This window comes from Rhinatrema bivittatum, chromosome 8, assembly GCF_901001135.1.
Source record: "Rhinatrema bivittatum chromosome 8, aRhiBiv1.1, whole genome shotgun sequence".
Taxonomy (NCBI): domain Eukaryota; kingdom Metazoa; phylum Chordata; class Amphibia; order Gymnophiona; family Rhinatrematidae; genus Rhinatrema; species Rhinatrema bivittatum.
Genome location: NC_042622.1, coordinates 168,807,110 through 168,824,245, shown reverse-complemented (window position 1 = coordinate 168,824,245; position 17,136 = coordinate 168,807,110). Strand labels below are relative to the sequence as shown.

Genomic DNA, 17,136 nt, shown 5'->3' with positions numbered 1-17,136 from the left:
GTCAGACTCGGGCCTGAACCCATGTGGAAAGATTTCAAGAGTGGCCCATCTAGGGTAGGGTGCTTTACAAGACCCTTTTTTAAATCCCATGGAAGCGGGCCAAAGGTGCCTCTTCACTCGAGCAGGAGCTGCTGGCACTCTGTTCCTGCAGCAAACCCTGCTCCTAGAATCTCCCTCTCTCCTTCAGAGGCCAGGGCTCCCTACAGAAACTCTCCTCCTGGCTTCCCCGACCTGAAGCCGCTTCTCTCAGGATTCTGCACATCAGTCAGCTTGTCCGGGTCACTGCTGAAGAGAGGCAGCAGATAATAGGACAGACAAAAAAAGCAGACATGGACAGACAAACATCAGCAAGCGCTGCATTCACTGGGTAGTGAAAGACAACGGATTCCGGTTCCATTCTAATAATTCTCTCCTAATGCTCTTGATAACCCCTTAAAGAGTCTGAATGTCTCAACTTTTTCTGCATTTACTGAAGGCATCTCAGTCTTCCTGGAATTACATTCTACAGCTAAAGAAAATAAGGTAACAAGAAGGATTCAAATGTTTAGCATTTTGAGGTTATGGATATTATAGCTGATAAAAATGAAATAAGTTCTGTATCCTGGAAAGGATGCTCTTCCATTTAATCAACATTATCGTGAGAGATGCAATAAACGGGGAAGCTCCATTTCCACAGGGGGGGGGGGGGGGGTACTTAGCATACTAGATCTTCACGCAGTCATTACAGAGTCACACAAACAGTTTAAATCCCAGGACATTTACTGAGGAAGAGCAGTGCTCCTAGGCTCCCACGATTGTGCAGCCATAGGAGAAACCACATAATTAACCTATTGCTGCATAATCAACATTCATGAAGCTTCCCCACTTCTTAAGTCAATCATTTGAAGAGAGCTACAGGATGCCTGCCTTCAGTCTCTCTGCTCTGGTTCCAGTCCCTCCCTTTGCAAACAGGCTGAGGCTGAGGCTGGAGCAAACAAAGCAGATGAAAGAAGAGGCATTGCTTCCTAATCCCACCCCTCTCTCGCCTTCTGTTGTTCACCCCTGCTTCCTCCTATCCTGAAGGGAACAGGAGGGAAGGGTTGAAGCTGAGGCAGGAGCAGGCATAGCAGAGGAGAGAAGAGGCACTCTGCTCCCTAACCCAGCTCCTCTCCTAAAGGAAAAAGGAAAGCAATCAGAATGTTTAACCCCTCAGAGATCTCTTATATTAAACCAAGGATGAGTTTGATATCATTCCTGGTTGGCATGATGTACTTTTAGAAGAATGTATACAAAGGTTATTGGATCTGCGTATGAAGACAACCATGCTTCAGCTACAAAGACCGGGATGTGTTTTTGGAAGTCTGCAATTACTGGTGTCCTACAGCTGACAGAGAGAGAGCCTTAATGACTGGCACTACTGCTGACAAGTTTTAAATTTGCGCTAATCCAATCCCTTTTTGTGTCTGTTAACATGTGAGCAACATATGTGCACAGCTTTCCATGTAATTAACAGCAGGACAGACTGTTGAGTGGGGCATTTTTAGCATATAGAGCTTATATTCTCAGAACGACAAGGACTTTCTCATGAAAATATAACAAGGATGGTTGCGCGGTGTCAATGCAAAACAAAAAAGTGACATTTCACAGTTAAAAGTTTGTAACTTGTGTGTCTTAACTTGAGAAAATTGGTGATTTTTATACCAAGTAAATTTTGTATTTGTTTAAACTTTAAATATTGTTTAAAAACAAACAATTTTTTTAAAGAAAAAAAACAACTTAACATTTTTCCATAGTCAGAAGTGTGAATCTTTATGCATAATTATACAAAATTGCCAGATAATTATCACAGAATCTTAACAAGTTTGCCACAAGAAATTGGGCAAACTCATTACAAACCCACAAGCTAGGGGAAACCATTTTTTCAGATCAGTGGATCTATGAAAAACACAGGGAACCCTGCCTATAAGGCTCTCATATTTCTGTTATAAGGTGATCTGCCATGTTCCTTACAGCACTCACGGAGGTCGATATTCTGCACCACTTAGGTCCTGATTTAGTGGCACCGTTTGTCCATGCTCAGCAGCCACCACTTAGCTGGATATATGCAGATATTCAGCCTTTTCTAGCTGGATAAGTCTAAGACCGCTATTCATCCGTCCTCAAGTTTAGCCGGATAAACATCCAGCTAACTACAAGATAGCCGAGTATATTCAGTGGTGCGGCCACAGCACTGAATAACTCGGCCAAGCAAGCCAGATAAGTTTACCCAGCTAACTTGTGCAACTGGAGAGTGGCTGAACATGGACTTCAGGGTGCCCAGGACATAACGAATCAACAGTCCAGGACGCAGCGAAGGAAGATGGGGGGGGGGGGGGGCAAACTACATGGGCATCTGAATGACGGGCTGGGGCGGAGCACAGATGTGGGCCGCGGGGCTGACCTGCTTGCCTGCACTGCTTCCAGCTCCTGCTGCAGCCTGCGGCTCCTCTCCTCCTCCTCCTGCAGCCTTCGTTTCACCAGGCGCAGCTCCTGCTGTGCCTCACACTTTATGTCGTTTGCCACCACCACGGCCGTCTGCAGGTCAGCCTGGAAGGTCCTCCACTCCGCCACGTCCTTCTGAAAGGCAGAGGGCGGCATTACACCTTCTACCCCGGCAACCCACGCTCCCTCCCCCTCCCAGGGCTGCTGCAAGTGACAGCTCTTATTGGTTTGCTCTTTTTTGTTGTTGTTGTTGTTGTTTAATTCAGATTTTATTGAACTGAATCAAGAAATACATCCAAAATAAGCACCTTTAGATATAACGCATCCAAAAATAACCAAGAACGAACAATACAGTTCACAAAATGTTTAATATTTTTCTACCCCCCCCCCCACCCCCCGCCCCTTCGATCCCACCCCCAAAGCAACCCCCATGAGAGGAAGGAGGTCGTTTTTATCAATGTCACCACGGCCGTGCTCCTCATCATCTACATTATGCCAGGTGAGGTCATCTTCCCAGATATGCAAATAAGGCGACAATGCCTCGTTCCTAATTGCACAGGGACGGTAACTTTGATACCGGGGCCTTGGCACACATGTGAGCACGTATGCCGGCTCACACCAAAGGACGCAGCCATATTATCCCCTACGTGCATATATGCACGCATGGTATAAAATAGGCTGTGCGCACAATCTTACAGGGATGTGCACTTGTGAGCCCAAATGCCAACTCTACCGCGTAAGCGGGGGGAATTTTAGTAGACACGCGCGCTGAGGCAATTACCAGTTTCCCCAGTTTGTTCCCAGTTCGTCCAGGTAAGGGGTAGGCCTTCTTCCTAACCCCTCCCCCTTCTCATTAAATAGCCTCCCTTTTCCCCTGTTAGCACCAACCTTTAAAACCTCGCTGACCAGCCTAGATTTTTTTTTTATTTTACAACTTACGCGCCATCCATAGCAATAGTAAAGTTCTGCGGCAGGGGACCCAGGCGCGCGCTTGTGCATGTACGTACATATGCGCACATTTCATGGGACAGTCCCAGAATGCCCGGGCCCTGACCATTTTTTTTTTTTGCAAACTATTTGTGTGTGCGTACCGGGAGATGCACACGTACCTGGGCGCCTTTGAAAATCTGCAGGGCCACGCGCCAACCGGACGTAACCGCGTATCTCCTGGGTTTGGCACGCACCGGGCTTTTAAAATTCATGCCTAAGCTCCCCCGTGTAAAAAAAAAAAAAAACAGTCCAAAACACTTCAGAAAAGAATCCACAGAGGGCAGCGTCGCCCCACGCCAAGAGACAGCTATCAAAAACTGAGATACTCATTTTTTTAACGCTTTTCCAGGCAAATCAGAAGGAAATCAAGACAACAGGCAGGTCAGTCTACATTTGCCACCCTGCCAATCATATTCAGCACCAACCTCCAATATTCTTGAACCAGAGGACAGTACCAGCTGAGCCACAGAGGTGCCACCTGCGGGGATATTTTATGTATTCCACCTAAATAATACCTTACAGCCATTTTCTACCACTAAACTAGAAACTGAGCTCTTGGATCCCGGTCAGTCCCATCTAAGTCCCTTTCCCACTCAACAGTATGTTTCGCTTTAATACAGATTTTGGAAATAATCCCCTTCCATTTAAAGGGTTTGGAACAAAGAGTCTCAAAGAGAGACGGATTTCCAAAGACTTCCTGCCCGATACAGTTAGTCAGTACAAAATAAGAGCAGATCTCTTCCACCAGAGTTTGAAGTCTACAGGGCTCTTGGTTGCCAAATAATTATTCACTTAAGACGTTCCAAACAGAGGCTCTCCCACCGCTGAAAGGTCATTCCAGTCTTTATTACATCGCTTTGGAGACGGGGGAGAGGGAGCTCTGCTGCCTGTCACCGCAATCCTATCATTTCCCCAAAGTTGTTCAAGGACTTGACATTCTGGGATGATTTTGGCAGCCAGATATATAAAGGGACGTTGACCACAATATGCTGCTCCAACTCGATCCATTGCTCATCCTTCCCTCCCTGCCATGCAAATAATGGGCCAGATTTTCCAACCAGCGCGCACAAATCTACGCCCGATTTTATAACATGCGCGCGCAGCCGCTCGCATGTTATAAAATCCGGGATCGGCGCGCGCAAGGGGGTGCACACTTGTGCACCTTGCACGCGCTGAGCCCTAGGGGAGCCCCGATGGCTTTCCCCGTTCCCTCCGAGGCCTCGGAGGGAACTTTCCTTCCGCTCCCCTCCACCTTCCCCTCCCTTCCCCTATCTAACCCGCCCCCCCAGCCCTACCTAAATCCCCCCCACCTTTATTTTTCTATTTACGCCTGCCTCCGGGTAGGCGTAGGTTGCGTACGCCAGCCGAGAGCCCTGCCCACTCCCCGCCCCTTTTTCAAGCTCCGGGACATACGCGCATCCCGGGGCTTGCACGCGTCGCCGGGCCTATGCAAAATTGGCTCGGTGCGTGCAGGAGGGGTTTAAAAGGGTTACTCGCGTATATTACATGCGTAACCCTTTTAAAATCCGCCTCAATGTCTGTAAGTGCACAATAACATAATAAAATGTTGCATTTGGAAACCCGCCCCCCCCCGGTACAACACACTACGAGTGACATCTCTTCCAAATGTACCCCAAAATTCTACTCTAACAATTTCTAACTTTAAACAGAAATGACCAGTGAACCAGACAATGCTTTTTCTGCATTAATTGCTAGTAAAACTGCAAGAATTCGCTCCTTTTGGGCAAACCAAATCAAATACAATACTTTTCTAATGTTATTGGCTGCTTGATGGCAGGGGATAAAGCCAGCTTGATCATCAAGAGTCAAATCCTGCAGAATGCGCTCCATCGAGTACCTAAAACCTTTGCCAGTATCTTCAAATCTAAATTTAAAAATGAAATAGCCCTATAGGAGCTCCATAAGGTGTTATCTTTACCATACTTAGCCTGAGCTGTCATCCCTGCTTGAGTCATTGAAAAAAAGGAAGATCAGACTGAACCTAAAGGGAATTAAAGACCCTAAACCAAAGGCTCCACCAACAGAAGGAGCTGCTGCTCCTTGTAACCTTGGGCCAAGTCATTTCCCCCTTCCATTGTCTCAGGTACAGACTTAGATTGTGAGCCCTCTGGGGATGGGGAAATACACCTGAACGTAATCTGCTCTGAGGTGCCTGAAAAATGGAATAGAAATCAAGTACATACATAAAACAAATCTTTACATTTTGTATTAAAGTTTGCCGTGAACCCATCTAGGCCAGGAGATTTATTCACTTTTAAAGAGCCAATGGCAGCTTAAGATCTCCAGTTCAGGAATGCTGTGCTCCAAAGCAACCCTGTGATTCAGGAGAGGCTGTGAACAGAGATCATCCAGATATCTATCCCTCTCCTCATCATTAATAGTTTCAGCCCTGGCATATAAATCCTGAGAGAACTGCCCAAAGCTTTCATATTGCTGTCTTGCCATACAAAAGTCCTCTCCCTTTGATTCTTAACCTGAACAATCTTCAGTTTCCGAGCGAGAAGTCTGCTAGCTTTGGTCCCTAAACTCAAAGAGCAATGGCTTACTCCCATCCAACATGCATTGGAACTCATCAGCATGTAACCTCTTTACTTTCCCTCTTTCCTAGTCCAGATTTCTCAATACCTTTGACAAACCCTGCTCTTTATGTAATTTTTCCAGTCTTCATATTGTTTCAATCAACTTTTCGCCCTCTGTAATCATCGCTTCTTCTTCCTAGCTGCAGCCCAGGGGATTCATTTGCTTTGGACCCACCGCTTTGAGACACCCCCACAAAGTCTGCACAGAAGTACCTCCCACATCGTTCAACTGAAAGTATTCCAGCATCTCAACCTCCAACTCCACAGAGAACTCGGCATCCTTTGATACTGAACCATTTAATCTCCAAAAAATAACATCTGTCCTCTATTTGAGATGGAGAAAACTCAAGCACCACTGGTGCATGATCAGACCATGTAGCAGAACCAATTTCAGTGGAGAGCACCTCCACCAGACAAGAGTTATTAACTAGAAAAGAAATTCTTGAGTAAGCACCATGAGGCTTAGAGTGAAAAGGTAAGAGTCTCTTTTGCCTGGGTTATATAATCTCAAAATAGCAGGCCAACCACACACACAACATTCAGTATAGACAACCTCCCCCCGTCTCATAACATCCCCCCCCCCCCCGCCACACACACACATACACACTAACTTCTAGCATCGGAGGAGTGACCACCTCCATCCAAGCGGCCCCCCAGCTATATTATAAAACTCCCAACTTTCAGCTTATAATGGAAACTTAGAAATAAATCAAACATGGTGAGTGCAAAACCCAGCATCATCATCATCAGAGCTCCTGCAAGTCACATTAAAGTCCAACATTATCAAAGTGCACGCCCATTATATGTGAGTTGCCCAAGAAAGAACGAGTAAGATGAAATAACCAGAGCCGACATTCTCCTCCACGGGAGCAGTAGTACACGGGCCGTACTACTGCTCCCGTGCCACACCTCAGTCTTCTCCCTCCTTTAGGGACCCTCTACCACTTGATATATTCTTTAAGTGTTGGGTTCATTGTGCCTGTTAGATTCAGCCAGGCGTCTCACAGCTTCCTCCACTCTCCACGCTCTCTTAGTGGAGACATCAAAAGGAAATCATCACTTGTCCTGTATGCTCTCCACCCCGAGTGTTATCAGTCTGTGATACGTTTCATTTCCCTCCTCCTGCACAGAGTAGTAGGGGCAAGGTTGTTGCACATTTCTATCACGGGGCCAGACCAATGCATTTTATCCACAGACTGCATTTATTCATCATGATGAGTTTCCAGGCACAGCAGGGAGCCGTAAAGCTCTATGAGCCCATTCCAGCTTGATCTCCGTTTCAGCCCACTCCTGATCAGCTGAGCCTAAAAATCCCATTCAGGTACACCCCTGAACCTCATAACGCACTGATCCTTAGTTAGATTTATGGCCCCAATGTTGGATTTTCCAGATCTTCAAGCGGATTTAGCTCATTGTGCTCCTCTTCCAGCTGAAGTCTTTCTGCAGCTGTGTCATGGCGTCGGCCTGCTCTGCGCTTCTTGGCCTCTTCCATCCGCCTACCAATCTCTACAATATCCTGCTTCAACAATTCAGCTTTCTCCAAAATTTCAATTTTCACCACCACAATATCCGCCTTCAGGCCCGGAACCATTCTTGGAAATCCAGACGAATAATATTATCAGTTTCCGCACCCAACTCCTCGCTCTCTCCTGCGTGGCCAATGCTCACTGCCCACTCAAGCCCTCCCCCTGCCCACTCAAGCCCTCCCCCTCCCCCCTGTAGAGAGGAAGTCTTTTAAATCCACTGTCTTCCTCCGAGTGGACAGAAGGCTGGAGCAGATCAACTGAAGCGCTATTAAGTGCTGATAATCGGAGTTTTATTTAAGCACCTGGGGGGAACACAAATCCTGGTCTGCCATCTTGGATAGGTGATGTCACTTTCCTCCCTGATAGCTCCCATCACTCCTGCTGCTTCTGTCTGCCCCAAAGAACATAAAAGGAGAGACTGGCTCGGGAAACCTCCTCCTCACTGGCTGTCTACCAGGGGCTAGCAAGGTGCATTGTGGAGGGGAAGGAAAAAAAAAAAAAAAGAGCCATCTTCTTGCACACCACTGCTCGTACAGTACAGCTAGGGCATAGCCACAAGTGAATTTTCAGATGAACTTCAGGGCAAGAATAAGTGAACAGCTTCATAGGGCTCCTGCCTTCGCATAGGACTTCCAAACACCACATGCAGCCACTTCTGGGGTGGAACAGTCACACCAAAGTCACAATGGGGCCTGATGTTTCTGGCCTTGTGCAGTCTCCTACCTTCATCTGCTTGGTCACAGCCTTCAGCTGCCTCTCCAGGTCCACTTTCTGCTCCTCCAGCTTCATCACCTTGCCTGGACATGACCAGAAAGAAACATAAAAGACCAGGCTAGAAGCACTCAAAACACATTAAAACCTGAATTTGTTCCTGCACTAAGCAGGCAACCTGACAAGTTCATTTTCCTGCTCACTTACCTCACAGCTCTAGCATCATGGCCTTGGTTTTTCTAAAGATACACTTACTTCATCAAGATGGGTTCTGCATGCCACCCCCAGCCCTGAGATACCACATGTACGTCAGCTATATGCAGCCATGGAGGGCCAGTAATAGCAACAACACGCCAGTGTCAGGCCCCTGACCTCACCTTCTAGGTCACTGATGACCTGGTAATTGTGCAATTTGACTGCCCGGTCCTGTTCCACCTGGTCCTCCAGCTCATAGATGGTATCCTTCAAGTCTCTCAGTTCAGCCTGGTTCTCGGAGGCTTTTTCCTGGAGCTGGCGGCTGGTGCTGGTCAGCTGCTCCCCCTGCTTGTCACAGAGCTCTGACAGCTGCTGGCGTTCTCTCTCCGTCTATGAAAGAAAACTCATGAGTCCCCCAGTACACCTCAAAATTATATTCTTGGTATGGTGAAGCAGAGAAAGTATTTCATAATAAGCAATAAGTGAGAACTGCATCATCGGAAGTGTCTGTGCCAGCCCTGCTTTGCAAACTCCCTTACCCATGGCTTTTGCTTCTTGGCCTCCTGGATTCACAGAGGGGCCGACATAATAAGCTGCGCTGAATTCACAGAGGGACCGACGTAATAAGCTGCGCTGATGTTAGTGCTGATTTTTATTCCTGTTTTAGCGTGCTTTTTCCATGATAAGTTAACCCATGTATTTGATGGGTTTTTTTGCATGGAAAAAAAATACGTGCAATAAAACAGAAGTAAAAACCGGTACTAAAATATCATGCCAGTCCCAAGTTAATGAAGAATTTGGTCTTCCCCAGCAATGCAAGGAATTATTAGAAAGGGCAAATAGCTTAAGGCACATTTCTTAACACTGGACATTTAACTTCTAGGTCGGACGTGGAGTAAACTCACATTTCGGGTGGCCATGTTCTGTTGCTGCTGCTTCTACCACACTGGGCACAGCAATAGAATAAGTTTGATCAACAGACATGTAAGTTTACTCCACCTCGGACCCAGGGTGGGCATCTACAGCTGAACACTATGGCAGGGCTGTGCATCCCACCTTTGGCGGTACCAGCCCTTGAGAGCAGGCTCCTGCAGCCTAACAGTATGTGCTTCTAGTGCTACGCATCCCAACCGTGCAAATCATTTGGCTGCAGGTGCCGTCCCAAGAAAGCTCACTCTCTCATTTCACCTGGCATTGCCTTCTCCAAATGGCCTTGAATGCAGGACTGACACTTTGCAGCCCAAGCTGGGCACAGTCTTTCATGCAAGGGCCATTTTGGTCACACTCCTTCCAACTTCCAGCACCCGCCTCCCCTTAAACCTGTTTTAAAGCACGTTTCACGATTAGTGTGCATTTTTAGATTAGCACACATTTTTAACATGCTTTTTGCTTTATTTTTTATTTATTTATTTAACTGATGCTTGTTTTGCATCCCATTAGCTAACTGCATCCTACAGTGCCACAGGTTCCTAACACGTTAGTAAAATAATTCCCATGCTAAAAATGAGCTCCGATTTTAGCACGGATTTTATTGCATCAGCCCCTGGCTAAGATCTCATGAGGGACTTAGATGAGGGGCACTGGCTGGCGCTTCCATGCTGCAGGCACCAGAGGGCAGCATAGTCCAGCCCGAGAAGCCTCCACTGCTTTCCTTCAGTGGCTCTTCCGATGCAGCTCAGGTGCCCGAGATTTCACAGGTGCACAGAGCGAAGGAGAAGCTACGCTCACCAACACAATCACTAATCCTGAGTTAGCCAAATCACAAGGCAGGGGCCTTTACGCCACTGCAAGATAAGGCCTCCAGGGTCTCAGGCGATCCTCATCTAAACAGGTTTCAGCCTGAGGGAGGTGCCCGCCCCCCCCCCCCCCTCACCCGCTGGCAAGCCCCAGAAAATGGCAGTTTGGGAGTCAGTCCCGCGGGAGCAAGGGAGGCACCCACCAAGCCCAGGACTTTATCTACTTCAGTTCACAGAGGGGAAACGAAGGGAGAATCTCGATTCCCTTCACCCTCAAGAAACGGAGGGGGCGGGAGACGATCTTCTCCTCAGGCGAGTACCCACTGCCCCCCTTAACTCTGGGAGGAAAAGCAGGAAAGGAAGCCGACGGGTTTCTGCGAGACCTCAAACTATTTCTCAGGGAGCACCGAGGTGGCAGTGGGAAAAGCAAGGTCACCTGTGGGCACGGGAGCAGGGCAAGAGACGTTAGTTCCAGATCTCTCTGGCCACAGACGGCGGATTGGTGAGGGTTTATCCGTCACCACACAAGATGGGGAACTGCAGCGGCTTCATTCAACGTGGACAAATGGAGAGAGAGAGAGAGAGGAGAGAGTGAGACACACGTCCCATAGATACGTAAAACAAGAGTGCAAAGCCCGCAGGCAGTCGACGGTGGAGGTGCTATGTGGTCCTGGGTCTCAAACATGCTGCCGGGAGTCCAGGATACACCCAGTTAGGAGAGGAACTAGGGAATAGGAGTGCCCAGTGACCCGGTGCCCAACTCTTCCGGGACGCCCGGCAAAGGCTTTCACCTGCTTCCTGAACTGCAGGCAGTCCTGGACTTGGTGAAGCTCGTGCGGGAGAGGGCTCCAAGCCCCGTCACTGGGTGTCTGACCCTGAGATGCCTGTTCTCAATGGCATGATTGGGAGGATCTCAAGGGTCCGGCTAGGGTACAGGGAGGTAAGCCAGTCTTTCAGTACGCTGGCCTTGAAGGTTAGGGTTTTAAACTTGGTCCTGGGTAGCAGAGAATGGGGAAGGATGTGATCCCATTTCTTGCAGCTCTCTAGCATTCGGACCGCTGCAGCCTGAAGCAGCAGGGGTTGGCGTAAGCTCTTTGATGTCAGCCCATTATAAGAACGTAAGACTTGCCATGCTGGGTCAGACCAAAAGGTCCATCAAGCCCAGCATCCTGTTTCCAACAGTGGCCAAGTCAGGTCGCCAGTACCTGGCAGGATCCTAATTGATTGACAGATTGCAAGCTGCTTATTGACAGAGGTAAGTGCAAGGTAATCACGACATGTTAAATCCCCATTAAGCAAATTCCCACAGGAGTCTGCCAAATCAGCAGGGGAACACCCTGAATGTATTTCACATCCTGGTACTGGTCCTTTGTTGGGTCCGCAAACATATCTGCATGCTTCTCTCTCTCTTTCTCATCAAGAGGCAGGGTCTGCAGTGCAGTTTTCCCCCTGCTCCTTCACAGGGAACCTCTCGTACTGGTAATGGACAGGGATTAGAGGTACAGGGCATGACCAACAAGCAAAGCAGCAGCACTGGGCTGAATGCTGCCGCCCCAGCCCCGCTGGTTTCAAAGATCAAGTCAGGCATCTGTCAATGTGCTGCTCCTGTGTGCTAGTGCGAGCCGCCCACGGGGGAAGTATTACTAAATCGTTGCAATAATTAGGCACAAATGATGCCTAAAAGGCTCTGTGCTCACAGGGTGCAGATTCAGCAGTAACGTTAGGAAACATTTCTTAACGGAAAGGGTGGTGCTAAGGGGACTAAAACACTAAGAGAAGTCTAGAACGCCCGAGACAGGCAGGGAGGATCCTCCAGTGCAGGGATGTGAGGGTAAAGCCTGGGACGAGCAGGGAAGAAAGAGCCCGGGGTTCTGAGGTATTGCAACGGGACAGGGACTCGGCAGACTGTAAGGGTCCCTGAACCTGGCGTCCCAAACTCCAACGTGCAGAACAGTGCAATGGGGGCATTTTAAAACGTGCATCTGAAACCCGGGCAAACCGTGCACTTTTCCTGTGGACGTCTCCAATTCTCAGAGGCTGCAGGAGACGAAAGCCTGGAGGCAAAAGATGCGCCAGGTCAGCGCCGTGCAAACAAACTCCTGTGCATGGGGACTGGGGGGGGGGGGGTTTGTCCCAGTTTTCTCCATCTCCGATTCTGGCCTTATACAGCTGAAAGATTCCCTCAGTCCTTTTTCCTCAGATTTGAAGCCATGAAACCCTCCCCCCATGCACAGCAAACAGAATGCCTTTCTGTTTTAGCTGCCGACATCCCGGAAAGTGCTTGCCAGGATTTTTCGCTTTTACGAGCTGGCACCGTCCAAGCAAAGGGCAATCCCTCACCCACTGAACCAACCCCTATATCCCTTCTCTTCCCACTTCCTATAAAAAGCAGAAGGCGAGTTCACAGGGCCAGGGACTTCAGATGCAGAGCGCCCGGGGATGGGAGAACGGCCCAGAAGCTCCAGGGAAGCTCTGTGAATCCGTTCCCTTCCCTGCTCGAAGGATCTCTCGCTGCCCTGGAACGTGAAGGGGGTGGGCAGGGACCTCACCTTGCTTAGGAGCCCTTCCAGACGCGTCAGCTCCCCATGGGCCTCGCTCAGCTCCTGTCGGAGCCCAGTGCACGTCAGCTCCGGCTGCGGTCCCGGGGCGCGTTCCCCGGCCGCGGTCTCCAGCTGCCCCTGCGGGCAGTCGCTGTTCATGCGCAGGTCCTCCAGCATCTTGGCCAGGGCACGGCTGCGATCTCTCTCGACCTCCAGGAGCCCGCGCAGCTCAGCCACTTCCTCCTGCGGCCCTCGGATGGCCCCCTGCGCCTCCGCCGCACCCCGAAAGCCGTGGTTGAGCTGCTGCTGCATGTCCGCTAACTGCTCTGGATCAGAGGGCGCCTTCCCCCGCAACTCCGCATGCCCCTGCTCCGGGGCGACAGGGCAGCTCCTGATACTCCGTCCCTCCTGCAGCTCCACGGTCTGGCCCCTCTCCCCCGCCCCCTCCTGGCTCCTGGGGCTCAGCCGCTGCATGCAGTCCCGCTGCACTCTCTCCACCACCACCTCATGCAGCACCTGCTGCTTGCTGGTCAGGAGCTTTGGGGGCGCCTGCAGGTCCTCGGCGGTGCCGTCCTGCAGTCGTTCTGCCATCGAGAGCCCGCCCACGGGACCAGGGCCTCCGTCCATCGGCCGCTTCAGATCCGACACGCCAGGCGACAGGGATTCCTTGGTCAGGTCACTGCTGGAGGATCCAGACGTGTGCAGGGCGCTCCCAGAGCCGGGGGTAGGGAGGCTGGAGTCTGTGCTGCTGCTGTTCTCCGATTCAGATGTGCCCCGGGACGCCTCTCCTGGCGGTAGGTGCTCCTGCCCGAGGGCAGGCTCACGCTGCACAGGGCCCGCGGTCCCTGCCGCCATCTTCCTCTCTGCGTCGGAGGAGCCCTGCAGCTCCCTGGAGACTCGGCCGGCTTCGGTGTTCTTGGCCCTGGCTTCAGGACGCGGCTTTCCGCCCTGAGTCTCCGGGCCGGCTCCATGCCCTGGCTGAGGCTTGGCAGGGCTCCGTAGCCGTCTAGCGGGTGCAGTGCTCACCGAGACCCTCTTCGCGTTAGCCTGGCCGTGCAGGGCGACTCTTTCTCTGGCCGTGGTCGCAGACGCTTCCCGAGGACCGGGAATACCGGAGCGTTTGGGCACGGAAAGTGTCCCTGAAAGGCAAGCAGAAATAAAAAGCTGGTCAGTCCCCGGATGAGGAGGGCAAATTTCCAAAGGGTTTCTTGCTGGATAATTACGGAGGTTACCCAACAAGATTCCCCCCCTCTAACCTGGCTAAAAGAGCGTACATTTATAGTGGGATTAGACAGGCTGTTCCGAGGCACGGCTGGGTTCGGAGATTAGACTACACACGGAGAATTGAGCGGTTTCTCAGCCTGGTGCTAGGATCACAGGGACAGCACCACCACTTGATCTTACACCTCGGCAATTTGAACAGCTTCCCCTCGATACCCCATCACTGCTGGAGTCACACAGTCCTGCCTCCCAGCGGCCGCCCAGATGGGTACGGCCACAGGCCAACAGAGGACACCGTCACCCTCTTCCATCTCGGCCTGGACACGTATTTAAATCTGTTACAGCCTCTTTCTACAGGAAGGATCCCAAATCTGCCTAATAATTAACGGTAGCCATGAAAGGAGGAAGGATCCCATCGCATATCTGCTTTATTCTGAACAGCCATTTCTGACCATGGAGGCTCGACCATCCCTGCTCGACCAGTTATTTCAGGACCACTTCAATCTTGGGCGCTCACACACAGCTCTGCCAGGGCACCTCAGTCCTGCCCTGCAGCACCCCCCAGTATTCCAGTCCTGAGAGCCCTCCACCAGCACAGCACCTCAATCCTACCCTGCAGCACCCCCCAGTATTCCAGTCCTGAGAACCCCCCCCACCAGCACAGCACCTCAATCCTACCCTGCAGCACCCCCCAGTATTCCAGTCCTGAGAACCCCCCCCACCAGCACAGCACCTCAATCCTACCCTGCAGCACCCCCCAGTATTCCAGTCCTGAGAACCCCCCCCCACCACCACAGCACCTCAATCCTACCCTGCAGCACCCCCCAGTATTCCAGTCCTGAGAACCCCCCCCACCACCACAGCACCTCAATCCTGCCCTGCAGCACCCCCCAGTATTCCAGTCCTGAGAACCCCCCCCCACCACCACAGCACCTCAATCCTACCCTGCAGCACCCCCCAGTATTCCAGTCCTGAGAACCCCCCCACCACCACAGCACCTCAATCCTGCCCTGCAGCACCCCCCAGTATTCCAGTCCTGAGAGCCCTCCTCCACCACAGCACCTCAATCCTACCCTGCAGCACCCCCCAGTATTCCAGTCCTGAGAACCCCCCCCACCATCACAGCACCTCAATCCTACCCTGCAGCACCCCCCAGTATTCCAGTCCTGAGAACCTTCCACCACCACAGCACCTCAATCCTACCCTGCAGCACCCCCCAGTATTCCAGTCCTGAGAACCCCCCCCACCACCACAGCACCTCAATCCTGCCCTGCAGCACCCCCCAGTATTCCAGTCCTGAGAACCCCCCCCCACCATCACAGCACCTCAATCCTGCCCTGCAGCACCCCCCAGTATTCCAGTCCTGAGAGCCCTCCACCACCACAGCACCTCAATCCTACCCTGCAGCACCCCCCAGTATTCCAGTCCTGAGAACCCCCCCCCCCCCCCACCACCACAGCACCTCAATCCTGCCCTGCAGCACACCCCCAGTATTCCAGTCCTGAGAGCCCCCCACCACCACAGCACCTCAATCCTACCCTGCAGCACCCCCCAGTATTCCAGTCCTGAGAACCCCCCACCACCACAGCACCTCAATCCTACCCTGCAGCACCCCCCAGTATTCCAGTCCTGAGAGCCCCCCCCCACCACCACAGCACCTCAATCCTACCCTGCAGCACCCCCCCAGTATTCCAGTCCTGAGAGCCCTCCACCACCACAGCACCTCAATCCTACCCTGCAGCACCCCCCCAGTATTCCAGTCCTGAGAACCCCCCCCCCCACCACCACAGCACCTCAATCCTGCCCTGCAGCACCCCCCAGTATTCCAGTCCTGAGAGCCCTCCACCACCACAGCACCTCAATCCTACCCTGCAGCACCCCCCAGTATTCCAGTCCTGAGAACCCCCCCCCCCACCACCACAGCACCTCAATCCTGCCCTGCAGCACCCCCCAGTATTCCAGTCCTGAGAACCCCCCCCCCACCACCACAGCACCTCAATCCTGCCCTGCAGCACCCCCAGTATTCCAGTCCTGAGAACCCCCCCCACCACCACAGCACCTCAATCCTACCCTGCAGCACCCCCCAGTATTCCAGTCCTGAGAACCCCCCCCCACCATCTCAGCACCTCAATCCTGCCCTGCAGCACCCCCCAGTATTCCAGTCCTGAGAACCCCCCCCACCACAGCACCTCAATCCTACCCTGCAGCACCCCCCAGTATTCCAGTCCTGAGAACCCCCCCCCACCATCTCAGCACCTCAATCCTACCCTGCAGCACCCCCCAGTATTCCAGTCCTGAGAGCCCTCCACCACCACAGCACCTCAATCCTACCCTGCAGCACCCCCCAGTATTCCAGTCCTGAGAACCCCCCCCCACCACCACAGCACCTCAATCCTGCCCTGCAGCACCCCCCAGTATTCCAGTCCTGAGAGCCCTCCTCCACCACAGCACCTCAATCCTACCCTGCAGCACCCCCCAGTATTCCAGTCCTGAAAGCCCTCCTCCACCACAGCACCTCAATCCTACCCTGCAGCACCCCCCAGTATTCCAGTCCTGAGAACCCCCCCCCACCATCACAGCACCTCAATCCTGCCCTGCAGCACCCCCCAGTATTCCAGTCCTGAGAACCCCCCCCCCACCACCACAGCACCTCAATCCTGCCCTGCAGCACCCCCCAGTATTCCAGTCCTGAGAACCCCCCCCCCCACCACCACAGCACCTCAATCCTGCCCTGCAGCACCCCCCAGTATTCCAGTCCTGAGAGCCCTCCACCACCACAGCACCTCAATCCTACCCTGCAGCACCCCCCAGTATTCCAGTCCTGAGAACCCCCCCCCACCACCACAGCACCTCAATCCTACCCTGCAGCACCCCCCAGTATTCCAGTCCTGAGAACCCTCCACCACCATCACAGCACCTCAATCCTGCCCTGCAGCACCCCCCAGTATTCCAGTCCTGAGAACCCCCCCCCACCACCACAGCACCTCAATCCTGCCCTGCAGCACCCCCCAGTATTCCAGTCCTGAGAACCCCCCCCACCACCACAGCACCTCAATCCTGCCCTGCAGCACCCCCCAGTATTCCAGTCCTGAGAACCCCCCCCCACCACCACAGCACCTCAATCCTGCCCTGCAGCACCCCCCAGTATTCCAGTCCT

At 52.1% G+C, this 17,136-nt stretch overlaps 1 protein-coding gene across 1 annotated transcript in view; it reads right to left on the bottom strand.

Moving 5' to 3' along the window:
* Positions 1 to 17,136, bottom strand: part of SPECC1 (sperm antigen with calponin homology and coiled-coil domains 1) — a 183,303-nt gene that overhangs the window by 95,719 nt on the left and 70,448 nt on the right. Inside the window, exons 4-7 of the mRNA XM_029611519.1 lie at positions 12,768 to 13,897; positions 8,665 to 8,872; positions 8,300 to 8,373; positions 2,420 to 2,595 (exon numbers count right to left, since the gene is read on the bottom strand). Of these exons, the coding sequence (XP_029467379.1) occupies positions 2,420 to 2,595; positions 8,300 to 8,373; positions 8,665 to 8,872; positions 12,768 to 13,897 (1,588 nt within the window). The remainder of the gene's footprint in view (positions 1 to 2,419; positions 2,596 to 8,299; positions 8,374 to 8,664; positions 8,873 to 12,767; positions 13,898 to 17,136) is intronic.